Source organism: Scardinius erythrophthalmus (assembly GCF_964197995.2).
Source record: "Scardinius erythrophthalmus genome assembly, chromosome: 12".
NCBI lineage: Eukaryota > Metazoa > Chordata > Actinopteri > Cypriniformes > Leuciscidae > Scardinius > Scardinius erythrophthalmus.
Genome location: NC_138232.1, coordinates 42376279 through 42402798, shown reverse-complemented (window position 1 = coordinate 42402798; position 26520 = coordinate 42376279). Strand labels below are relative to the sequence as shown.

General features: G+C 42.9%; 2 protein-coding genes across 7 annotated transcripts in view; both read left to right on the top strand.

Annotated features, from left to right (window-relative positions):
• The first annotated feature begins 2617 nt into the window (after positions 1-2617).
• Positions 2618-8264, top strand: LOC308699840 (uncharacterized protein). 3 transcript variants are annotated; one of them, XR_014031225.1, is made up of 4 exons: positions 2618-2781; positions 3055-3223; positions 5523-6592; positions 7112-8264. XR_014031225.1 is itself a non-coding variant. In XM_081380919.1 (3 exons), exons 1-3 carry the CDS (start codon positions 2734-2736, stop codon positions 6398-6400), a joined length of 1095 nt encoding a protein of 364 aa, XP_081237045.1. In that variant the 5' UTR covers positions 2618-2733; the 3' UTR covers positions 6401-8264. The 3 variants fall into 3 exon arrangements, 2 of the variants coding, with proteins under 2 accessions (XP_081237045.1, XP_081237044.1); XM_081380919.1 differs by having other exon boundaries at positions 5523-8264; XM_081380918.1 differs by having other exon boundaries at positions 2673-2942; positions 5523-8264.
• Positions 8265-8505: 241 nt separating this feature from the next.
• marf1 (meiosis regulator and mRNA stability factor 1) overlaps positions 8506-26520 on the top strand; it is a 42508-nt gene continuing 24493 nt past the window's right edge. Inside the window, exons 1-8 of one of the 4 annotated variants that reach the window (XM_081380916.1) lie at positions 8506-8625; positions 9007-9090; positions 10212-10310; positions 12284-12419; positions 16826-17040; positions 17128-17245; positions 20140-20312; positions 21308-21772. In XM_081380916.1, the coding sequence (XP_081237042.1) occupies positions 10221-10310; positions 12284-12419; positions 16826-17040; positions 17128-17245; positions 20140-20312; positions 21308-21772 (1197 nt within the window). In that variant the 5' untranslated portion in view covers positions 8506-8625; positions 9007-9090; positions 10212-10220. Of the gene's footprint in view, positions 8626-9006; positions 9091-10211; positions 10608-12283; positions 12420-16825; positions 17041-17127; positions 17246-20139; positions 20313-21307; positions 21773-26520 lie in introns of all 4 variants that reach the window. The other 3 variants (XM_081380915.1, XM_081380914.1, XM_081380917.1) reach the window with 3 other exon arrangements.

Genomic DNA, 26520 nt, shown 5'->3' with positions numbered 1-26520 from the left:
TTTTTGTTTTGTAAAAATTCTGACCACAAAAGGCACTTCATATGCATCGGTTCCCATCATGGGATCATAATATGGATTTAGTTTTAATGAGTTAATTTTGTTTTAATTCTAATTACATTTTATGAATTAAACAGCTCTTAAACATATTTAATTACAAGGGGGGAAAACTGTTATACATAAGGTACTATCCAATCATTTAATACATTTTAAGAACTTTTTTTGGCATAAAGCGTTTTTTAGAATTGAGTAAAAAAAACCTAGAGTTCTATTTAAACTCCACTGAACCTTGTTTTCTAACCTTTTTCCTCATGAGATGCCTTTACATGTCCACCAACTAATTAAATGTCAAAAACCTATAGGCCTAGATAGCCTATAACTAACAAATATATTCCTATTTTTCATGCCTGTATAACTACACTGGGACAGAACACTCATTTTTAATAGCCTACTTTAGGCTTGCATTTAAGAGAAATATACTGAAGATTTGTATGTTTATGAATAATTTTAACGTGTCAATAGCCGATATAGTTCAGAATGTCTGTGACTTTATGCTCTTAAGTCACCATGAATTTAAAACGGACAATTCCTTGTTTATTGAATATTGCAGTGTTTATTATATATATATAGCCTATGTATATATGTAAGGGAAAGGCCTATTTTTTACAGTCTATGGGAAAGGCTGATCGGGACCCCGAGCTTGAATCAGCCTGTCGGTTTTGTATTCGCTAACAACCGCCTTGCTCTACATTATCCCGCTTATTACATGGCTACCTACCAAATAAATCAATAATTTGACCCAAAATTTTGATTTAAAAAGGAGTTTATTGATTTAAAAACGATTGTATTGTTTCCGCTAAAGAAAATAGTCCGTTCCGTCTCTACGGTTAGAATCCTGCGTCCATAGCAACGCTCTGTTTTTCATGGCAACGGTGTGTTATACCTAGCAGCGTCTGTTATCAAGAAATAACACACCGCATTCTACATTAGTATTCAACCAAGCCATGTAATAAATACAAATCTTTTTTTTTTTTAAATGATCTAGAAATCAGAATATCTTCCTCTTGCAGCGTCTCTTCTTTTCTCTGATGACGAGGGCGGGGCAACCTGTCACTCACATGAGATCAGCCAATAGCAAACCACAACCATCCAATCACCTCCCCACAGACACAATCAAGCCCCGCCAAAATTTATTCTTGTTCGAGAAGCGTTTCACTCAGACATAACGTGGTAAGAAAAAGACAAGCGGTACTGCCGTTTCATGCTGACTTTATTAATTTTCTCAGAGGCGGGAGGACAGAAATTATTTCCCACTTCCAACATCAGTGCAGTCAAAAGCCATCTATCCATCTAAAGCAGGGATGGGCAACTTCGGTCCTGGAGGGCCAATGTCCTACAGAGATTAACTCCAACCCTAATCAAACACACCTGAACAAGCTAATCAAGGTCCTCAGGATTAGAAAGTTACAGGCAGGTGATTTTTTCAGGGTTGGATCTGAACTAGGACAGTGGACAGGACCGAAGTTGCCCATCCCTGGTCTAAAGTGTGTATGGCGCCGTGATTGCTGGAGCAGATCCCAGTGTAAGGGCCGATGGAAACATTCTGGATGGATGTATTCAGGGTTTGAAATTACTGTGGCGGGTAATGCTGTCAAATACAGCCAAGTTTGTGTCACTTGTGTTAACTCAGTCAAGTTCAGTTAAGCCAGATCTGCGCAGATTTAGCGCAAATACTCACCTTGCAAAATCTGCTCATATCTGCTTACTTAAACACACACGTCACTACACAACAAATAACGGCACGCTTGTTCATTTGCATTGAAGCAAAAGCGAAGATTAAAAAACATTTGGTTAACAGAAAAGACACTGTTATTTTCCAACATATCCTACATCTTTGTACTGTATTGATCTGTACACCTAAAATACATATTTGGTGAAAAGGATGAGGATGAAAGCGGAAGAGAGGAGATGCTGGATGACAGGATTTAGTCTGAATTAGAAATGAATGTATGAAATCCAAATTTTATAATATATAGCATATATATATATGGCTACTATATATTTAGTACAAAATATATAATTTATATAAAATATTAATTTATAAAAAATATATAATTTAGTACCAATTTGGCTTTTTATTTTTGTGTTATTTTATTTTTATTTTATTTTGGCTAGTAGAAGTTCTGAATAACAAAATTCAAAAATAACTCAAAAATAATAATAATAAAAAAAACACAAAAAAGAAATCAGATTTACTACGTCGCATCTTATCTTATATATATATATATATATATATATATATATATATATATATATATATATATATATATATATATATATATATATATATATATATATATATATATGCAGAGATGCAACGTAGTAAATCTGGTTTATTTTTGTGTGTTCTTTTGGCTAGTAGAAGTTCTGAATGGCCGGTTAGTAGCCAAATTTGCCGGTGAGTGAAAAAGTTAATTTCAAACCCTGAATGTATTTCTCTGTATGTTTTCAACTCACTATGACAAAACGGGGACATCTCGTTGACGTCTGCTCACCCAAACCGCTGCTTCTCTCTCTCTCTCTCTCTCTGTCTGTGTGTGTGTGTGTGTGTGTGTGTGTGTGTGTGTGTGTGTGATTGTCCTCCGCTGCTGTAGGAGGCGCTGCTGTTCGACATTCATGATAATGAGGAGCGAGTTCCGGTGAATATCAGATTTCTGCTAGTGTTCCTGCTCACCGATGAATTTCGTTGATAATTTACACAAATGGACGAGTAGGATGGATCTGGTGAGTGTTCAGTTGTTGTAATAGCACAGGCTGCTCGATTAACGGAGAATAAAGCCGGTTAAAAGGCTATCCGATGTGTTGTTTGTGTCGAGCGCTCTCACGCGCCGCTGCGTTTACAGAATGAATTTAATCTGATGCGAAGAGCGTGTCTCGATCTCGAGGTATATTCATATTCAGTGGCTCTCAGACATGTTTATTGTGTAGCATATTGTCCTCTGTCAGGCCCGGTTGACGCGGCTCGCGGTGTGTGTGATGTTATTCACTCTGTTTTAGGACTTCGGGAACAAACTGCCCCAGGCTCTGTCGACAAACACTAAACTGCCCCAGTCTCTCTCCTCTAGCGCTAAGTTTCTGCCCTCAGGCCCGTTTGAGCACTACGGGCGGCCCGTGGGAGTCAAAGTCAAAGAGGAAGACGAGAGTGTGGAAGATTTCTTTCATTTCGGTGAGTGACGTCACGCACGCATTTCATATTTGCATATGTGTTGTTTTCCTTGCCCTTGATTTGATCATTACCACGGTAATATTAGCACAGCTAAAGATGTGTGTGTGCTATTTGAACTCTTCCAGAATATAATGACCCAGACAGCATTATAGTGTCGGCCCACATCTGGTACGAGTGGAGTCCACATGTTGCCAACACTATAATGCTGTCTACCGGGGAAACAATGATAATTATGAGTAATAGTTGTGGTAACGAGTCATTTTCAGTCTCAAAAGTTGTTTTTGTTGCAAATGTCGCACTTATAACATTAGTTAGTAAACGATTAGGCTACATTTTATTCATAAACACGAGCACCTTTTCAGTTGTGTGTTAATTAAAATGGGGAGAAATAAAAACAAGTTTATGTATTAGGTCATAATTGACCAGAATATAAAAACTAGTCTTGCAGAATGGTTCAAGAGACATGTTTCACCCAAACATGATCATTCTGTCAGCATTTACTGTTCTGTGGAACAAAGTCAGTGTTGTTTGGGTGAACTAACCCTTTAACCTCATCTATAATATTCATTAATCATATCCTTATATCACGTTGCTCATATATTTTCCCTGATGCATTTATTCAGCTGCTTACTATTAAAGTGTTAAAATGAAAATTATGTAATTTACTCACTCTCATGTCGTTCTAAACCCATTAGATTTCCATTCATCTTCAAAACACAAATGTAGATATTTAATGAAGTCTGAGAGATTTCTGTCCCTCCACTGACAGCGTTTTCACCCAAAACCTTCATAAAGAGAGGGTGAAATAAGTCATTTTGAACGGATCAGTCTAATCAAGTCTTCTGAAGAGACACAATTGCTTTATATGATGCACTGATTTAAATTTATTCACATATAAACATGAGCAAACAATGTTTACAGTTCAATTTTGGCTAGTGGAAGCTCAACCAATAAGGTTTGTTCTCACGGGTCACATGGCATGGTTGAGCTTTTATGTTGGCTGATCAATGTTTATGTGTGAATGAAATCTGTTCGTCATATGATGAGATTGTCTTTTCTTGGATTAAACCGCTCGATATATGGATTTATTTGATGATTTATTCGCATGAACAGACTGTCAATGGAGGGACAGAAATCTCTCAGATTTCATTAAAGATCTTCATTTGTGTTTTGAAGATGAATGAGAGTCTTACTGGTTTGGAACGTCATGAGGGAGTAAATGGGTGAACTATCGCTTTAACTGACTAAAAACACTGAAACACCCACACCTGATGATGGTGTCTCATGGGAAGAATCGGTCACACTTTACAGTAAGCTTCATTAGTTAATGTATGAAGTAACATGAGCAATACATTTGTAACTGTATTTGTTAATCTTTGTTAATGTTAGTTAATAATAAAAATACAGCTGTTCATTGTTAGTTCACAGTGCATTAACTAATGTTAACAAGATTTTAATAAAGTATTAGTAAATGTTCAAATTAACATTAACAAAGATTAATAATGCTGTATAAGTGCAGTTCATTATTAGTTCATGCTAACTAATGTGATTTACTAATGAACCTTATTGTAAAGTGTGACCAGTGAATCCAGTATTTTGAGATTGAAAATGCTTGCGTATTATTATGCATGTCTGAAATTGCAATGCATTGTGTGTAATCCTGTGTGTAATGGTCCACATTACATCTGTTATCATCAGAGGCGACTGTCTGAGTTATGCATTTCAGAAATATACATACACAAAATCACCATTAGCTAAAAATGTATTAATTGAAACTAGCGCTGCACGATATTGAAGAAAAGTGCGATAACGCATTAAATAATGCGATACGATAATGCTTAAAGTGTGTGAAATAAACTTAAATTATCTTTAAAATATCTTTAAAATTATATAACCTACATACGTCTTTTTGTGACAAGAAAACATCCCTAAATTTCTGAAAGTGAACATCAGTGTTTTACTGAAGTGTTATTATAACATCAGTGTAAACCTCGGGGTTCATTAGGGTTATTAAACAGCAGAAACTCAATAATCAAATGTAAAAATAAACCCTGCTTATTATTATTAAACACTGTATGAATTAAATATATCCTGATTCTTATTAAAGCTACAAAAGAGCAGCGAGTGATTTTCTCTTTCTCTTTTGTTCATGACCCCAGTTAGTGCGAGCCGTTGTGATATGCATATATATATTAGTGATATTTCGATATAATGTGCAGCCCTAAATGAAACAATGTGATGTTTAAGGCAGAAAGCGTGTGTAACCCTGTGTGTAATGGTGTTGCTCTCTCCTGACCAGCTCAGCATCTGCAGCAACAGACCGGAGAGTGTCTCACGGCTTGTTGCGGCGACTCCGATCCTAAAAGCCTGTCTCTTCCCGATTCCCCCAAATCCAACAACCGTCCCTCGGCGGACCGGCCCTATCACTGCCAGGACTGCGGGAAGTACTTCCGGATCAACGACATCAAGAGACACCAGAGAATACACAGCGGAGAGCGTCCGTTCCCGTGCTTCCAGTGCGGGAAGAACTTCCCCACGTCCGGGGATCTGAAACGGCACGAGAGGATCCACACAGGAGAGCGTCCGTATCACTGTCTCCAGTGCGGGAAGAATTTCTCCGACTCCGGGCATCTCAAGCAACACGAGAGGATGCATACGGGCGAGAGGCCGTACCAGTGCTCCCAGTGCGCAAAGCGCTTCTACAGATCCGGAGATCTCAAACGCCACCTGAGGATTCACAGTGGCGAGCGCCCGTATAAATGCCTCCAGTGCGGGAAAACCTTCTCGGATTCGGGACACTTGCGCGGACACCAGCGCATTCACACCGGAGAGAGGCCGCACCGGTGCACCCTGTGCGAGAAGAGCTTCTTCAGATCCGGGGATCTGAAGCGCCATCACAGAACACACACCGGCGAGAGGCCGTATCAGTGTTTCCAGTGCGGGAAGAGCTTCTCCGAGTCGGGACATCTGAAGGAACATCGCCGGATCCACACCGGGGAGAAGCCGTACCACTGTAACCAGTGCGATAAGAGCTTCTCCCGGCTGGAGCGTCTGAAGGGCCACCAGAGCATCCACACGGGCGAGAGGCCGTTCCACTGCACACAGTGCGGGAAGAACTTCTTCCGGTCCGGAGAACTGAAGCGGCACCAGAGGATTCACAACGGGGAGCAAGCGTGAAGCGGGAAGAGGGCCGGTGCACTACCAGGAAAACCATCGGGATCGGGACGATTCTTAATGCTTTTAAGAGAAGTCTCTTCTGCTCAGCAAGGCTGCGCTTCTGATTAAAAATACACAAAAACTGTGAAATATTATTATGATGTAAAAGTGATGTTTTCTATATGTATATACAGTAAAGTGTAATTTATTCCTGTGATCAAAGCTGAATTTCAGCATCATTACTCCAGTCTTCAGAGTCACATGATCCTTCAGGAATCACTCTAATATGATGATTTGACACATTTCTGGTTATTATCAGTGTTGAAAACAATTGTTTACAGTTTTATTTCAGGATTTTTTAATGAATAGAAAGTTGAAAAGAACAGCATTTATTTAAAATATAAGCTTTTGTAACATTAAACACTACCGTTGAAAAGTGTGGGGTCAGTAGGAATTTTTATTTTATTTTTGTGGGGAAATAAAAGAAGTCAATACTTTTATTCATCAAGGCTGAATTAAATTCATGATCAAAAGTGACAGTGAAGATGTTTACAATGTAACAAAAGATCCTATTTCAAATACTTTCTATTCACTTTCTATTCATCAAAGAATCCCGAATAAAAATTGTACACAACTGTTTTCAACACTGATAATAATCATAAATGTTATTTGCGCATCAAATCATCATATTAGAGTGATTTCTGGAGGATCATGTGACACTGAAGACTGGAGTAATGATGCTGAACATTCAGGTTTGATCACATTACACTTTACTATATATTCACACAGAAAAGTCATTTTAAATTGTCATATTTAATATGACTGTTTTTGTTGTTGTATTTTTAATCTAATAAATGCAGCCTTGATGAGCAGTAAAGACTTCTGTTAAAAACATTAGAAGTCTCACAGATCCAGAACTTCTGACTGGTGGTGTGTGTGTGAAGGCCGAACATGTTCATGTTACTCTGTTGTACCTGTGAAACCGTAGAGAACTGATTCTCACTGACTTCTCTTCTATTTCCCCATTAGAAACCAGCATATGCTGAACTCTAGCATTGTTATAAACACGTGCACCAGTTGTTCATTGCCGTAGACCGTGTTATGAACGCCTACAAACGCCCCAGATTTCCTCGGACCGTCAGACTCGGCGTGGCGCTGATCATGTGATCAGGTTGTTCATCACTCTGTCTGTCTGTGTGTGTTGTTGCCAGATATAGTCAAGTGACTCATTAGAACTGTAAATTGTACAGGAGGATATTATTATTGTGTATGCTTGCATTCCCTGTATTTAATGAATCCCCCTCAAATTGTTTTTTTTTTTAAAGATATAAACATGAACACTGTTTTATTGTCATAGTGCAGAAGCCGTCGACATGATGCCTCTGAATCCCCTGATGTGACCGTATGGTTTGTGTCAGTCTCTCAACGGTGGCAGTTCTACTAGCCGCTGTTAAACACTTGTGTGATCCACAGAACACAGTTATTGTTTAACTATAACACTCTGTCACAACTATCATGAAATAAGTTACAAAGTATAGATATGCTCATACTAAATGGATGGTGAGCACCAGGTGAACTGTATAGCAAACTGAGCTTTCTCATAATAAATCACATTAGATTTAGCTTTTAAGTTTTTATAAATTAGCTCTTGACATTTATTATTGTTTCATATTGTCGTCTAATTTTTACTTTCTTTATATATGTGTGTATTTAACCATTTGTAGTCAGTGTGTACTCAGTTTGGAGGGCTTTAATGCGGTCAGGAAGGCTTTTACAGCAATAAGAGCTGTGTTGAGGGATGAGTTATTATAATAACTGTTTTGCTTCTTCATGTGCATGAATATTTTCTTCATAATGTGTGTCATTAATAAACATTTCACCTGTACTAATGCCAGCACACATGAAGAATCGTTTATTGGGCTTGTGTAACATTTTACATTTCCACAACCGACTGACTCGTTAATAAATGATAAAACTTCAGATAAATCGAGTGATTAAGGGTTGTTTAATGTTTGTATGGTGCTGAACGTATATTTTCATACCTGTCAAGGTAAATTACTCGCACGTAGTTTTCTATTATTTAATTTAAATGATTTAATATTTAGAGGTAAACACTGCAAACCGTTTCCGCTTTCTTGTGGAAGCGATGCTCATTTTACGACATCTGCGTTGGCTTTACGGCACTGATCAGTCGGAAGTCTGGTAACCAGGGAGACGGCTGGCGGCACTGCGGTCAGCGTGAGACGGTGAGCTGTTATTGATTCGAAATCTCTCATTAAATACATTAAACAGTCAGTTTTCTTAGTCGGATATGTGTTTTCTAATGTTTCCACGAAACTATGAACAGCGACTGACAGGGACGGAGCAGTCTACGAGCGAGACACGGTTCATGTGTAAACAAAACAAACACTGAACACAGAAACTCGTGAAAACTAGCAGCGTTTGTGAGAATCTGACTCTCATGTGACCGTCACTAGCTTTAATTTGACTGATTAACGGCCGTTTGCGTTTGTTTTCGTTCATTTAAAAGGCTTTTACTGGTGTTTTCCCGCCAGTTAGCGCTTGTTGAGCCGCTGTAGCGTTAGTTCAGCACTGATCGGGGGTCAGGTGTGCTGTTTCCTCTGCAGGTGCTGGTGATGATGATGTCAGACAGGTGGGATGTTCAGCTGTTGTGAAGCTTCTGCAAACTCACCGACTGCTTGCACTCACAGGTGAGATGTGTATGAGGGCTGATACGACCTGCCATGTAGCACTAAAGTGACCTTTAACCTAGATCGCAGAGCACTGTGGAAAGCCTTAAAGGGATAGTTCACCCAAAATGAAAATTCAGTCATTAATTAGTGACTCACCCTCATGTCTTTCCAAACCTGTAAGACTTCCATTCATCTTCAGACCACAAGTGAAGATATTTGAGGAAATCTGAGCTATTTGTGTCCCTCCATTGACAGCTACGCAACTACCACTTTGACATAAAGAGTTCGTAAAACAAATTCATATGAATTGAGCGGCTTAGTCAAAATTTTCTGAAGAGACTCGATCGCTTTATAAGATGAATAGATTGAATTTCGGCTTTTATTCACATTTAAACTGATCAGTGAAGATGAACCAAAGCTTGCGTGTGAGAACAGACCTCTTGCTGAAGCTCAAACGAGCTGTAACACGAGAATGAACCTCATTGGTTCCTCATTGGTAACCTTCTATTACGTCTTTTAGTTTGTCAAGAGATTTAAAGTGTTGTTTTTGAAGAGTGTGAACGAGCTCTAGTGCGTAAGAACGAGTCTATGATTGAATTTGGGAATAAAGAAAAATGAGAAACATGAGAAATAGTCGTCAGATGACATGTCTGTAATCTATAGCAAAACATCTCGCATTAATTCATTAACAGTAGTCATTACTCCAACACATGCGTGACATCTTTAACCAGCGTGGTTGAACGACTAATTTGCGACAGTACGGTTTCGGGAAACAGTCGTGACTAGAGCTAGTTGATTTCTTCAGCGACGTGTCGTACTATAGTAGTGAAGCAGCGAGTTACGCCGTTGTACGGGGAACACACTCCAGTTCTGTTCTAGTGAAGGTCTCGATGCTTCTGTGTTTCTCCACACTCATGTTATTGGACTGTCCTGGGTATGATACAAGTAGAACGCTCTTTTATAAAGTTATTTCACCTATTTAATAAGATTATGCCTGAAAAGGTTTTGTAAATTCAAAAAAAATTGTATAATATGACTTTTTATTGTATTTATATGATATTTGTATTTTTGTAATTACATTTTTTCTGTGAAAGTAGCCTTAGATGCTGACACATCTGTCTGTCTGTCTGTTTCTCCAGAGCGATTCCATGGAGGTCCGTAAGCCGGTCCTGGAGCTGAAGGACGTGCCTCCGCCGCCCCCCCACAGCGCCGGCCCGCGCACACACCCGTGTCTCAGCGTAAGCGTGTGTTCCTGCTGTGAGGCGAGCGTTCGTCTGCAGAAGAGCTCGAGCGGCGTCACCGGTGGAGGCTTTCCTCTGTATCTCCCCCGCTCTCACACACACACACACTCTCCTCCAGCGTCACACTGCGCCGCTCTGAGGCCGATACACACCGGCTCCTCTCTGTGTAAACACTGTCAGTGTCGTTTCCCACACGGTGACCCGTCCTCACCCCCTCACCTCTGCTCTAGCTCACTCCAGCACTCGACGCGGTGTGTGGCGGGCGCTCACTGTGTGCAGGACTGCTGGAGAAAGGTTGGTGGATCCGATCGCTCGCTCACTGGCTGCGTTTACATGCTCAACGTCTGTTTCAGTCGGACTGAAGTCATTCATGTAGTGTTTACATGAACGCTAAACAAGTGATCGCGTTGATTTTTGACATGCACACACTCCACGAATATAGAGTTTCCCACTGTTTGCAAATAACTATCCTCCTACATTGGTCCTTTATTTGTTATAAACAGCAGGCTTAATATATTTAATACATTTCTGGCCATAATTTGGAGACATTGAGCCTTCTTCACCGTGTTCTGACACATATGCTCATCAATTTTTGTTAAGTTCTGAGTTTTCCTTTTGGATTTATAGGCTTTTGAGTGTATTTTGCCACGCCCCTTTTCTAAATGACCTTGTTACAGCCACCCACATGCCTAAGTTCAACTGTTTTTCGATTAATTATTGATCTAGAGAGTCCAGAGAATTGTCCTAGACTGGTTTGGTTCCGATCGGGTGAAAAACCAGGGACTAGTTCGCAAAAGTAGGTTTTGGACAAAATTCGACATAGCAGAAAATTTTCCCTGCCTACATCCAAATCGGAGATAGCCATTTTGTCCGCCTTGAGCCAAGGATTCCAACGATATAAGACACTTGATCCTGGGACAAACGGTCTAAGAGTTATGTGCGATTTTGAACTTTTGGTTGCTGTAGCGCCACCTATGGGCCAATCGGGGTCACACTCTGATAGGTTGTCCCCAAACTGAGGCCTACCATCTGGCCAGGTTTCACATCTCTAGGCCTTACGGTTTGCCCTGCGCGATGCGTTTTACAAATCCTTACAATTACAATAGGGTTTCAGCATTTCATGCTTGAACCCCTAATAAGAATGAAGGCTTTTTGCCAGTTATAGCGCCACCTATGGTCCGATCTCGCATGCTTCTTCACCATGTTATGATATGCTCATCAATTTTTGTGAAGTTCTGAGTTTTCTTTTAGGATTTATAGGGTATAAAATTAATTTGGAACGTTGTGCCGTACTCTTATATTTATCAAGCTGTAAAACTGTCCAAAACCAGTCGTCTGTGGATGAGTCTGAAACGAGCACTGGTGGGCCGTTGTCCTGCTTCACTTTAAAGGAGGATTATAGAATGATGAGACACTCATTTATACGACACTTTAGTCAACAGAAGAACAGCTCGTTCTGCACGTCAGTACGCTATTTCTACATCGTTGCACATGCGCAGTCCTTTCAGTTTGGGTTTTCAATCCGATCAAGTGTTTAAATGTTCTCTCGATCGGATTAGAATAGGAATAAACCCCCCTTTCATTGGGATCGAGCTCAATCGGATCAGTTAATGCAAGGTTCCTCAAACTCGGTCCTGGAGGGCCACTGTCCTGCACAGTTTAGCTCCAAACCTGATCAAACACACCTAGCTGTGAGTTTCTAGTGATCCTGAAGACATTGATTAGCTTGCTCAGGTGTGTTTGATCAGTGTTGGAGCAGGACAGTGGCTCTCCGGGACCGAGTTTGAGGAACCCTGGATTATGGTGTTTACAGGAAGGCTTTTCAGTGCGATTGATCCGTCAATCCGATTACTAGCGGATGATTCGGTTGCATGTAAGCGCAGCCACTGAAGGCGAGGCAGGAACGTGGTAAAGCGGCTCTCGTGTGGATTCTGCGCTGAAATCTGACATCAGTCTCTTCTGCTTTTTAGAGCTTGCGTGTCGACTCGGAGAAGGTTTGGCCGAACATTCCTCCGCCCGTCCCGGTGTGCAACGGCTGCGGCGTGACGGGAGTTTCTTCCGACGGTCTCCTGGGTGTCCACCTCGGCAAAACCCCACAGAAATATGGTCTGTACACACACCAGATGCACATTGTTTTACTGTTGATAGTGAGCTGAGGAGTTACAACCTAGTTTTGATGAAAAGGAGGAACACAGCTTACTAAATACTTTTGCGTTGCACCATTACATATAGTTGCAACGTAACTCTGTGTATAAACTAAATATTTTTGGAAACCTCTGACCAGGAGAAATTGTTGAAATAAAATAGCAGGCTGACTGAATTGCATCAATTTTACCCAACAATCCTTTATACATTAGAATTTCTGCTGGCCTTAAAATGTCTTAATTCACTTTTACACAAATTAAGGCCTTAAAAAGGACTTAGAAGTCCATCTACGCACCTGACTTAAGTTTGCCTGGGGCGTCTCCATTTATACTAGCACTGCGTCTACAGTCGACAACTGGCTTTGAGCCGGTCGACATCTCAGCCTTTTTGAACACCATCACTTGTGAATAAGGTCTTTAGTGTTCCACTAACCTGCTCCACTAAAACACTATGACTTGAGGAGAGAAGTAACATCTGTAGTGTCTAGCCTGATGCGCAGCAATAATCAAACATTCTCCAGACAGTGCCTTCGAATATGCTTAAATCACGACCGGAGAATCCCAGTTTCAGGGAGAATCCCAGTTTCAGGGAGAATCCCAGTTTCAGGGAGAATCCCAGTTTCAGGGAGAATCCCAGTTTCAGGGAGAATCCCAGTTTCAGGGAGAATCCCACCAGCAAAAAGAATACAACAGTTTTTATAGAATGGGAGCATGGCAAATGTGACATGATTCATTACATCATTTTTGTACAGTATGATTGGCTCTTCACACGTATAATTCAGCAAACCCTTCTGTTACTAGGGAGAAGCAAATCCTTATTTCTTGAGCTACTTCACTTTGTTACTCAAACTCACAAGTTTCTATATTTAGACAACAGTCTAGTTTCATTTCCCCTTTTCTCAGATTCAGACACACACTGACTTTGACCAAAGTGTTGGAGACATTTAGTTTCCACCAGCATATCAAAATTAATCCTGCAAGAAAAAGAAAGTTAGTTATGATTAATTAAAAATAATCCATCACACAGAGCAGATATACTTCATAAAATTCATAGTTATGGCATTAAATGCATGGCAAAAAAAAAATGTTCCTTAGTGTTTTTGTCCAGTTTTCCATTACAAAAATCTAAACATCTTTGGTACATTTACTTGAGATGATGTAAAATGTGAGTTTATGCTGAGTTTATGCTTAAAACAAGAACAAATATCTTTCAATGAGTTATGAAAACTTCCCTTTGAATTATGTAAAATGTAAGGTTTGAGGGCGAACCAAACACAAATGAATCTTCCAGGTGATTTGTTCAAACATAATTCCACACAGAACTCAACATTCCACATTCCATTCCATAACGGCAGATGTTGCAGATCCCACGACGGATATAGAAAACAGACCTCCTCCTCCTTAAGGACCTCTCAATGACCCCAAGGTTGAAGTCTCCTAAAACCAAAGAGACTGAGACTTTAACTACAAAAATACACAATCATCCCAAAACAATTCTTGATGGACTTATATTCAAACATCGTTCAACTACATAATTCTATATTGCTATATAGATATATTATATATTATATCTATATTCTACAACCTATATGTGTGTCTAATATGCTTAGATCCCGTATAAGTCAGTAATTGTCATAACTGCTAGATTTTTGAATGAAAGTGCGCCTTGTTTCCTATCAGTACGATCGTATGTTCTTGATTCAAAAGATGGCTTGATTGAAATCTGTGTAAAATGTTTCGTATTCTTATAATAGTAATGATGTCTAAACTGTGGCCTCAGTCCTCTCTGCTAGCGCTGGGGAGTAAGGAGATCACAGATAACGCATGATTTACGATGAGAGGTGAAGAAAATGCCACCTCTCAAATAAAGGCAGTGTCTGATTGGTCAGAACTCATCCAGGAGGCTGGACAAACACTTGAGTTTAAAATCTTTGGACCCGAACAAAGCTTAGAGCGGGAGAAGAGAATAGTAGATTCGAAAACCATCATGGAGAAGCCATGACGGAGTCACTAGACTCATGGGTTAAACAGCTTCATACCAGACATAATCTACTCTCGTCTCAATTTTATTTCTTTTCTTAGTTTCCTTTCTTTTCTGTTGTGAGTCTCGGTTCTAAGTTAAGTTTTGCGGCAAAGTTTCGGTCCACGATTCGACTGCAAAGCCAGCTTCAAACAAAGACTTTCCATCCATCCGCCAGCACACCACGTGATTGGTCGCCCCAGGAAAACCCCTTTCACACTGACAAGGGAATCCCCAAAAGCAAAGACAAGCAAGTAGCCTCCAGACTCGTAAGCTGAACTGGTGCATTGATATAGATTTAATAACCCGCCTAAGAAACGACAGAAGGGTTACATTAATGATTGATGGTTCGTTCAGGTCAGGTCTTATAAGTGCATATAGAAACTTGGGATTTCATCATCTCACTCTTAAAACTTATTCTTTCCTCACTCTTTCTTTCTGTAACTCGTATGAATGTGTGTGCGTGTGTTTGTGTCAGATGTTAGTTTTATGTGTTAGAATAATCAATACATTCTTTTTTGTGTTTAATGTCTTAAACTGCTGATCTAAGTTACCTTGCTAATAAATAGTGTTTCACTATAGTTTGGATATATATATCCGCTGCAGAGCTGATAGTTGCTCCCTGGACGAGTCATTTGCTCGGCCGTAATAAGTGATTCTTTCCAATTCCCTATAAATTAATTCATAATTCCTTTTGAGCTAAATTGACCTTTCAGAATCACTAAATTACATGACACCCCATTGGCAGATATTTGTTGGTTTTGAGCACAAACTCACTTAATTTTGATCAGTTAAAAAAAAAAAAAAAACATTTAATAGCTGCTTTAATCCAAAGTGACTTACAAATGATGAGAGCAATAGAAGCAATCAGTGATGTCATTGTGCATATCTAGTGAATGTATCTTGATTTAAAAATCTTCAGACAATTGCACTGGAAAACAAGAAGAAAAATACGAAAGAACATCTTTTTGTGTGGTGTGATCAGAAGATACAGGAAAAGTTAGAGTATTCAAGCTACTTTTTTTCTAAAACGAATGAAAAAGTGATGGATATCTTGAACGTTGTGTTTTAAACCTCTGAAGTGTCGCTAATACGTTGTTTATCTTTAGACATTTACATTTAGAGATCATATTAAATGTTCCTTCATAAACCCGCAGAAGCCCTGTTATATTTACACACACTTACATTCTGAACAGATAGTGCAACCGTACAGAGTTTGTTACAAACTAACTAGTGTACACTATGAAGCACGAACTTCCGGATGGCTGGTGTGACTCTGGAGAAAGTGGACGAGTGCTTATACTGCGCCCTAAAAGTGTGTACTCTATTTGAGAAGAAAGTAGAGAAGAGTAGACGAGCTTTGGGACAAACTATCACGTCATGCGTCTTTAACAGTAGCTCTGAAACACTCTGTCATTGTAAACTGGCCTGTCAATCATCTTGTCAAAGATAAAATCCTCCATTAGAGAAATGCAGAATCCCGATGATCTGCGGGTCTCTCATGCGAGACTCTCCTCATATTAATGCAGAATGATGCATTTAAAAGTGAATGGCCAAACAGATCTTTCTGAAGCTCCACACTGTTATTGCAGATAAACTATAACACGGATAACGTTAAATAAATATATTTTTTTATCAGGTTAAACTTTGATTAGTCACTCAAACCTTTATCTAAACATTAATAGATAAGCATATCCACCATGTTTTGTAGTTTAACACTCTTTACTCGTGTTTGTAGTTCCTCCTCCAAAGCGCAGTGGGTTGTGGGTAATATTAGCCTTTATAGTGAGCACGCATCCACACTTCCAAAATCCACTGGGAATAGTAGATCATCCGGGGACTTCTGGCACACTCTCTTCAACATGCTTTGCACTTGCAAAAATGCTTTTCTTACTTAATATTTTTGTCTTGTTTCCAGTCCAAATATCTAAAAATTCTTAAATCAAGAAGCATTTACTAAAGTAGTTAAGTGCCATAAGATATTAAGTCTTGTTTTCTGGGTAAATCTAACTTGAGTTGTTGCTTAAAACAAGCAAAATGATCTGCCAATGGGGAAAGAAAAATAATCTTGTTTTTGTAAGAATTAACATTATTCTTCAGACCCCATTGGCAGAATTTTTTTTTTTAAAACAACAACTCGCTTAATTTAGATTAAGTCCCCCGGAAAACAAGACATAATATCTTGTTATTTTTACTCATCTAGTAAATGCATCTTGATTTAAGAATATTTTAGATATTTGGACTGGAAACAAGACAAAAATACGGAGTAAGAAAAGCCTTTTTGCAGTGTGCAACACTTATTACTGTTTAGGATGGCTAGTGTGGACACTGAGGGTGTGTGTGTGCAGGTTCTTCAGAGAGCGGCGCGCTGGAAACGCTGCCCCCCATCGGGGTGTTCTGGGACATCGAGAACTGTGCGGTTCCCAGCGGACGCTCGGCTGCGACGGTGGTGCAGAGACTCCGAGATCGCTTCTTTCAGGGACACCGCGAGGCCGAGTTCATCTGCGTGTGCGACATCAACAAAGAGAACAAAGCCGTCATCCAGGAGCTCAACAACTGCCAGGTGCGCACGAGCATCACGGCTCGTCCAGAGCATGATTCATGATCCATACGCATTTGTTTATTGATGGCTTGATCTCGTCCTGCTCAGGTGACGGTGGCCCACATCAACGCTACAGCCAAAAATGCCGCCGATGACAAACTGCGTCAGAGTCTCAGGAGATTCGCGGACACACACGCTGCTCCCGCAACGGTCATCGTGGTGTCATGTACGTGTCCACAAACACACAATTCAAAAATATATATCATGACAAATCAGATCTGTCTCTTTTGATAGAAGTGCTTGATATAATAGAACATTGTTAAAGACCCAAGGACCAGATATGATTAAGACCAGGAGTTAGAAGTGCAGTCAATTTTCAGAAGTATAATAAATTGAAGAATTTTTACTGAAGATAGTTTGCAGATTCATCAGGCAGAAGTTCAGCTTCAAGACTCACAAGGAGTTATACCCTTCACCACGCACACGCACACGCACACGCACACGCACGCACACGCACACGCACACGCACACGCACACGCACACACACACACACACACACACACACACACACACACACACACACACACACACACACACACACACACACACACACACACACACACACACACACAGCTGCTTCAAGGTTGGATTTGGCAAGGCTCTAATGATAAACAGGAGAGTCGACTCAAAACATCCAGATAACACGTTCTTTCTCTCAAGGAGAGCTACACTTTAGTCTAACTGGAAAGTGAGGCTTTAACAAAGAAATGTTCACTTAAACTATTGTTTCCAATGACCCTTGTGACACATAGTCGTCATGGTGAGCTAGAAGAACAGATGTATGTTTTAACACATGTTGAAGACCTTCTGGTGATCACAATGGTAACTTTTATAATGAAGTAAATCTCATAAGCTTAGAGAAGTCATTCAACTCATTTGATATTTAGAAGGAAAAATATTGATTAATACCTTGATTATAATCACTCATTAGATATACAATAAAGCAGTGGATTCCTGAATCCTCCTTCAACATATGCTATTATTAAACAGCAGAAGAACCAATGATATGAGTCGTCTGTGGTGATAACGTAATTGTTTTAACGATGTATGATATGACAAAAAAAAACACGCAACACATACATGGCTTGATGTAGTCTATTATAATGCAGTTTTTGCCCATGTCTTGAAGTTTGAGGGAAAAAATTCCCCTGTATTTTGAGTTTTGGTATATATTTATATTGATATAGTGATGATATAGTCAAACATTATCACATCAGCAAGATTGCTATTTTTCCCGAATATCAGCACGATTGCAAATATGATATTGATTTTATACAACAGTTCAATAAACAAGAAGTTGAGTAACAATTTAGACATATCGCCTGTTTTTGCACTAACGAAAATGGTTCCAATCCACTTCAGAACTGTTGTGCGTCTCAGAGCAACACACAGATGTTTCGTTACTGAATGAATCCATGTGTTTTCAACGCATCAAGTGTCACTAGCTATGTTTCCATTCACCTTTTTCTTTTCTTTTTTGTACATTTTATTTATTCAGATTTTTTTTTTTACATGCATAATACAAACAAACAGAAAAAAAGGCAGTAAATCAGACAATAAGGCACAAGAAAAAAAAAGACATGCATACAGCCAGCACTTACACATTATATAGAAAAGAAAAAGTATAAATACACGTGTCCATTCACTGAACAGATGCCCCAAAACGTCCACTCACACAGATTGAGTAAGGGAGGCCTGAGCCGAAGGGGAGTGGCAAAGTCTCTGTAAGGATAACTGTCCAAAGTTAAAAAAATTAAAAGAAAAACAGCACAATGCATTTAGGTCCCAGTTTGTGGTCTATCCTTCCTGATGTACTCTATGAAAGGGCCCCAGATCTTCTTGAACTTATCTCGAGAGTTAGACAGAGAAAACCGAATTTCTTCAAGGTGTAAACAGGAAACCATATCATTAAGCCACCTCTTGAAGCAAGGAGGGGAAGCGGATTTTTGGGATGGAAACGCCAAGATGTGAATAAATTCTAAAAATGTGCATAATCTCATGCACTCTAAGGCAGATCTTTTTTTTTTTTATCCTATAAGAAGACATGCGAATGAACTAAGAATCGCATTTAGTGAATAAATCCCTCTATGCGCAACAAAAAACTCAGCGTCGGCTGTGATTGGATAACTGGAGTAACCAGCGGACCAATGGCGTCGCAGCGTCTCTAATGTTGGTTTGGTGTTTCTGAAACGCCGGAGTCGAAGTGTGTGATCAGGATGATTTGGTGTAATTCCCTCCAGAAGCGTCTCACACACACGAGTGTGTTCCCGAACACCAGCATCCGAACGCTAGAGAACACGACCGCGTTTACTGTGTTTCGTCTGACGCTCTGAGACACTCGTTTATGACGGAGGGAAAAAGAGAAAGATTGCAGAAACTTAGTTTTATTACAGATAATTTGCACTAATTTCCCAGGAAGTGATGATTTTGTTCTCTTGAACACATGAGATGGGAAAACTATATTCCATTTTTTGCGCACAAGTTAAATTCACAACTTTGCGAATAACACAATAACAATAACACGCTCAGCAAAACAGTCTAATCTGGTTGAGTGAATGATTCAATGACTCTCATGAAGACTTCACTTGTTTCATTATTGGCTGAATTCTCTCTTTTTTTTTTTTTTTTTTTACGAGTGTCTTGTATTAATGATTCAATGACAAATACATTTAACAGTCACTCGTCGCCACCTACTGGTGCAACGATGTCATTAATACAAATATTTATTACAAGCGTCAAGTGATTTATTTTTTGAAAGGTGATTTGCTTTAGACACTGAACTGTAAATTTTCATCCCAGTACTTCTGCGAAAGTAATCTGAATTATTGCAACAGAAATAATATACATATACATGACAACTGCTCTCTCTGGCTCAGCTCAGATCTGAATGTTCGCTGTGATCGTACGTGTTTAATGGACATCGCCAAATCATTGTCATTTAGGAATAAGATCGCGTGGGTGTTTACATCGAGACTGATCTTTAAGAGATTAATTGTGCATTACACATAACAATCATATCACACATCAAGCTAACCTGAAATCTGTCTGTTCTTCACGCAGCGGATGTGAACTTCGCCAGTGAGCTGAGCGACCTGAGGCATCGGCACGGCTTCCAGGTGATCCTGGTGCACAAGAGCCAGGCCTCGCCCGCTCTCCTGCAGCACGCACACCGGCGCGTCGCCTTCGAGGAGTTCGTCTCGGACCTCCCGCCCGGGATGGTCGTCAAGTCACAGGTCAGCCTCACTCCCTCTATATTCCTGACCAGTGTTGGGGAACTCATTACGAGTAACTTGAGTTATGTAATCAGATTACTTTTCCAAGTAACTAGTAAAGGAACGCATTACTTTTTCAATTTACAACAAAATATCGAAGTTACTTTTTCAAATAAGTAGCGCTAGTTACTGTTTCACATTTATTGACTGACAGCTCTCCATGTTGAGAGAAATAATGTGAGGTGTGTGTGTGAACATGATGGTTATTTTAGTTCTAGACTAAATGTGAACATGCATTTACTCATCTCACTGCCACGAAAACAGTCAGTATTCCTCAAAATGAATAAAAACAGTAAAATGCCATCTCAGAATTTTAACTATTAAATTACACAAATATACTTTATGTATTTAATCTCACTTTATTAACCAATGTGTTTGCTGCTGACCTTCAATGATCTAATTCCACCGTACTAATAAGCAAAAATTACTTTAGATTAGATTTAGAAATAAGAGTGTTGAACAACTTCTCCTGTATCCTATTGTTCTTTAATCCAGAATAACAGCAGCTGAAAGGTTTGAGCGGCGCCCTCTACTGTACAGGAGTAAATCTGCATTTCCTTCAGCCTGAGGCTTAATCACTTCACTTTTGGTGTGAAAGGGCCTTAACATTTGCCAAAAAATATAAATATTTTTTGTTGTTATTAAAAAACAAAAATGCAAGCCCAGCCTAGGTGAGAAAAAGTAATGCAAAAGTAATGTAACGCATTACTTTTCATAAAAAGTAACTAATGCAATTAGTTACTTTTTTTTAATGCAATATTGTAATGCATTACTTTTAAAAGTAACTTTCCCCAACACTGTTCCTGACTGCATGTGGTTCTGCATTTTGAGCTCTGATTTGCCAGAAAACAGCTGGTGTTTCTGTTTGAAGACAGATGCTGCTGTTGTAATCATGTGATCATAAACCTGTGTGACTCCATGCTCTGAGATTCCTAATGAGATCCCGTTATTTAAAGCTCCCACCGGCAGCTCCATCCTCATCTCAGATCTCCCAGAGTGCTGTTTGTGTGTCTGCTCCTCAGCCCAGTTTCAACCTTCTGTTTGTGCACCACCTTCCCACACACCGCGACGCCAAAGCTGTGGCGAACCGGCTCCAGCGCCTCTCCAATAACTGTGGAGGGAAGGTGTTGGGAGTGTCCGGCGGCTGCGCCGTGCTCCGGTTCGCTAGTGCTAGTGCGGCTGAACGCGCGCACAAGCGCATGGAGAACGAAGACGTCCTGGGCCAGCGCATCGTGGTGTCGTTCTCTCCCGACGGCCCGGAGGAGGAAGAGGAGCGCCGACTCTTCCTCCCCGTGGAGAAGCAACGCTCGCCCCGTCGCCGGGCGTCTCGGTCGAGAAGCCACGCCCCTGAGCGCCCCTATAGCCCCAGGAAAGCAGGCCACGCCTCCTCGTGCAGCCCTGTGACGAAGCCCCGCCCCCAGGTCAGCTGTGTTCCCGCCTCTGCCCCGCCTCCTCCCCATCATCCTCCAATCGCACGCTTCCTCATTCTCATTGTGCCTGTGCCTCCGCTTGACCTGCTTGCTCCTCCCCATCATACATACACACACACTCCCTCTCTCGTTCACACACACTCCCTCTCTCGTTCACTCCCTCTCTCGTTCGCTCCCTCTCTCGTTCGCTCCCTCTCTCGTTCGCTCCCTCTCTCGTTCGCTCCCTCTCTCTCGTTCGCTCCCTCTCTCTCGTTCGCTCCCTCTCTCTCGTTCACTCCCTCTCTCTCGTTCACTCCCTCTCTCTCGTTCACTCCCTCTCTCTCGTTCACACACACTCCCTCTCTCGTTCACACACACTCCCTCTCACTTGTTCACTCCCTCTCTCTCGTTCACTCCCTCTCTCTCGTTCACTCCCCTCTCTCGTTCACTCCCTCTCTCGTTCACACACACTCCCTCTCACTTGTTCACTCCCTCTCTCTCGTTCACTCCCTCTCTCTCGTTCACTCCCCTCTCTCGTTCACTCCCTCTCTCGTTCACTCCCTCTCTCTCGTTCACACACACTCCCTCTCACTTGTTCACTCCCTCTCTCTCGTTCACTCCCTCTCTCTCGTTCACTCCCTCTCTCTCGTTCACTCCCTCTCTCTCGTTCACTCCCTCTCTCTCGTTCACTCTCTCTCTCGTTCACACACACTCCCTCTCTCTCGTTCACTCCCTCTCTCTCGTTCACACACACTCCCTCTCTCGTTCACACACACTCCCTCTCTCGTTCGCTCCCCCTCTCTCGTTCGCTCCCCCTCTCTCGTTCGCTCCCCCTCTCTCGTTCGCTCCCTCTCTCTCGTTCGCTCCCTCTCTCTCGTTCACACACACTCCCTCTCTCTCGTTCACTCCTTCTCTCTCGTTCACTCCCTCTCTCGTTCACTCACACTCCCTCTCTCGTTCACACACACTCTCTCTCGTTCACTCCCTCTCACTCGTTCACTCCCCCTCTCTCGTTCACACACACTCCCTCTCTCTCGTTCACTCCCTCTCACTCGTTCACTCCCTCTCTCTCGTTCACTCCCCTCTCTCGTTCACTCCCTCTCTTGTTCACACACACTCCCTCTCACTTGTTCACTCCCTCTCTCTCGTTCACTCCCTCTCTCTCGTTCACTCCCCTCTCTCGTTCACTCCCTCTCTCGTTCACTCCCTCTCTCTCGTTCACACACACTCCCTCTCACTTGTTCACTCCCTCTCTCTCGTTCACTCCCTCTCTCGTTCACTCCCTCTCTCTCGTTCACTCCCTCGCTCTCGTTCACTCCCTCTCTCTCGTTCACTCCCTCTCTCTCGTTCACTCTCTCTCTCGTTCACACACACTCCCTCTCTCGTTCACACACACTCCCTCTCTCTCGTTCACTCCCTCTCTCTCGTTCACACACACTCCCTCTCTCGTTCACACACACTCCCTCTCTCGTTCGCTCCCCCTCTCTCGTTCGCTCCCCCTCTCTCGTTCGCTCCCCCTCTCTCGTTCGCTCCCCCTCTCTCGTTCGCTCCCCCTCTCTCGTTCGCTCCCCCTCTCTCGTTCGCTCCCTCTCTCTCGTTCACACACACTCCCTCTCTCTCGTTCACTCCTTCTCTCTCGTTCACTCCCTCTCTCGTTCACTCACACTCCCTCTCTCGTTCACACACACTCTCTCTCGTTCACTCCCTCTCACTCGTTCACTCCCCCTCTCTCGTTCACACACACTCCCTCTCTCTCGTTCACTCCCTCTCACTCGTTCACTCCCTCTCTCTCGTTCACTCCCTCTCTCTCGTTCACTCCCTCTCTCTCGTTCACTCCCTCTCTCTCGTTCACTCCCTCTCTCGTTCACTCCCTCTCTCGTTCACTCCCTCTCGTTCACACACACTCTCTCTCGTTCACTCCCTCTCACTCGTTCACTCCCCCTCTCTCGTTCACACACACTCCCTCTCTCTCGTTCACTCCCTCTCACTCGTTCACTCCCTCTCACTCGTTCACTCCCTCTCTCTCGTTCACTCCCTCTCTCTCGTTCACTCCCTCTCTCTCGTTCACTCCCTCTCTCGTTCACTCCCTCTCTCGTTCACACACACTCCCTCTCTCGTTCACTCCCCCTCTCTCGTTCACTCCCCCTCTCTCGTTCACTCCCTCTCTCTCGTTCACTCCCTCTCTCTCGTTCACTCCCTCTCTCGTTCACTCCCTCTCTCGTTCACTCCCTCTCTCGTTCACACACACTCTCTCTCGTTCACACACACTCTCTCTCGTTCACACACACTCTCTCTCGTTCACACACACTCCCCCTCTCTCGTTCACACACACTCCCTCTCTCTCGTTCACACACACTCTCTCTCTCGTTCACTCCCTCTCACTCGTTCACTCCCCCTCTCTCGTTCACACACACTCCCTCTCTCTCGTTCACTCCCTCTCACTCGTTCACTCCCTCTCTCTCGTTCACTCCCTCTCTCTCGTTCACTCCCTCTCTCTCGTTCACTCCCTCTCTCGTTCACTCCCTCTCTCGTTCACACACACTCCCTCTCTCGTTCACTCCCCCTCTCTCGTTCACTCCCCCTCTCTCGTTCACTCCCTCTCTCTCGTTCACTCCCTCTCTCTCGTTCACTCCCTCTCTCGTTCACTCCCTCTCTCGTTCACTCCCTCTCTCGTTCACACACACTCTCTCTCGTTCACACACACTCTCTCTCGTTCACACACACTCTCTCTCGTTCACACACACTCCCCCTCTCTCGTTCACACACACTCCCTCTCTCTCGTTCACACACACTCTCTCTCTCGTTCACTCCCTCTCACTCCCCCTCTCTCGTTCACACACACTCCCTCTCTCTCGTTCACTCCCCCTCTCTCGTTCACACACACTCCCTCTCTCTCGTTCACTCCCCCTCTCTCGTTCACACACACTCTCTCTCTCGTTCACTCCCTCTCACTCGTTCACTCCCTCTCTCTCGTTCACTTCCTCTCTCTCGTTCACTCCCTCTCTCTCGTTCACTCCCTCTCTCGTTCACTCCCTCTCACGTTCACTCCCTCTCTCGTTCACTCCCTCTCTCGTTCACACACACTCTCTCTCGTTCACTCCCTCTCACTCGTTCACTCCCCCTCTCTCGTTCACACACACTCCCTCTCTCTCGTTCACTCCCCCTCTCTCGTTCACACACACTCCCTCTCTCTCGTTCACTCCCCCTCTCTCGTTCACACACACTCCCTCTCTCTCGTTCACTCCCTCTCTCGTTCACTCCCTCTCTCGTTCACTCCCTCTCTCGTTCACTCCCTCTCTCGTTCACTCCCTCTCTCGTTCACTCCCTCTCTCGTTCACACACACTCTCTCTCGTTCACTCCCTCTCACTCGTTCACTCCCCCTCTCTCGTTCACACACACTCCCTCTCTCTCGTTCACTCCCCCTCTCTCGTTCACACACACTCCCTCTCTCTCGTTCACTCCCCCTCTCTCGTTCACACACACTCCCTCTCTCTCGTTCACTCCCCCTCTCGTTCACACACACTCCCTCTCTCTCGTTCACTCCCCCTCTCTCGTTCACACACACTCTCTCTCTCGTTCACTCCCTCTCACTCGTTCACTCCCTCTCTCTCGTTCACTCCCTCTCTCTCGTTCACTCCCTCTCTCTCGTTCACTCCCTCTCTCTCGTTCACTCCCTCTCTCTCGTTCACTCCCTCTCTCTCGTTCACTCCCTCTCTCGTTCACTCCCTCTCTCGTTCACACACACTCTCTCTCGTTCACTCCCTCTCACTCGTTCACTCCCTCTCTCGTTCACACACACTCTCTCTCGTTCACTCCCTCTCTCTCGTTCACTCCCCCTCTCTCGTTCACACACACTCTCTCTCTCGTTCACTCCCTCTCACTCGTTCACTCCCTCTCTCTCGTTCACTCCCTCTCTCTCGTTCACTCCCTCTCTCTCGTTCACTCCCTCTCTCGTTCACTCCCTCTCTCGTTCACTCCCTCTCTCGTTCACACACACTCTCTCTCGTTCACTCCCTCTCTCTCGTTCACTCCCCCTCTCTCGTTCACACACACTCCCTCTCTCTCGTTCACTCCCTCTCACTCGTTCACTCCCTCTCACTCGTTCACTCCCTCTCTCTCGTTCACTCCCTCTCTCTCGTTCACTCCCTCTCTCTCGTTCACTCCCTCTCTCTCGTTCACTCCCTCTCTCTCGTTCACTCCCTCTCTCTCGTTCACTCCCTCTCTCGTTCACTCCCTCTCTCGTTCACACACACTCCCTCTCTCGTTCACACACACTCTCTCTCGTTCACTCCCCCTCTCTCGTTCACTCCCTCTCTCTCGTTCACTCCCTCTCTCTCGTTCACTCCCTCTCTCGTTCACTCCCTCTCTCGTTCACTCCCTCTCTCGTTCACACACACTCCCTCTCTCGTTCACACACACTCCCTCTCTCGTTCACTCCCTCTCTCTCGTTCACTCCCTCTCTCGTTCACTCCCCCTCTCTCGTTCACTCCCTCTCTCTCGTTCACTCCCTCTCTCGTTCACTCCCTCTCTCTCGTTCACTCCCTCTCTCTCGTTCACTCCCTCTCTCGTTCACTCCCTCTCTCGTTCACTCCCTCTCTCGTTCACACACTCCCTCTCTCGTTCACACACTCCCTCTCTCGTTCACTCCCTCTCTCTCGTTCACTCCCTCTCTCTCGTTCACTCCCTCTCTCGTTCACTCCCCCTCTCTCGTTCACTCCCTCTCTCTCGTTCACTCCCTCTCTCGTTCACTCCCTCTCTC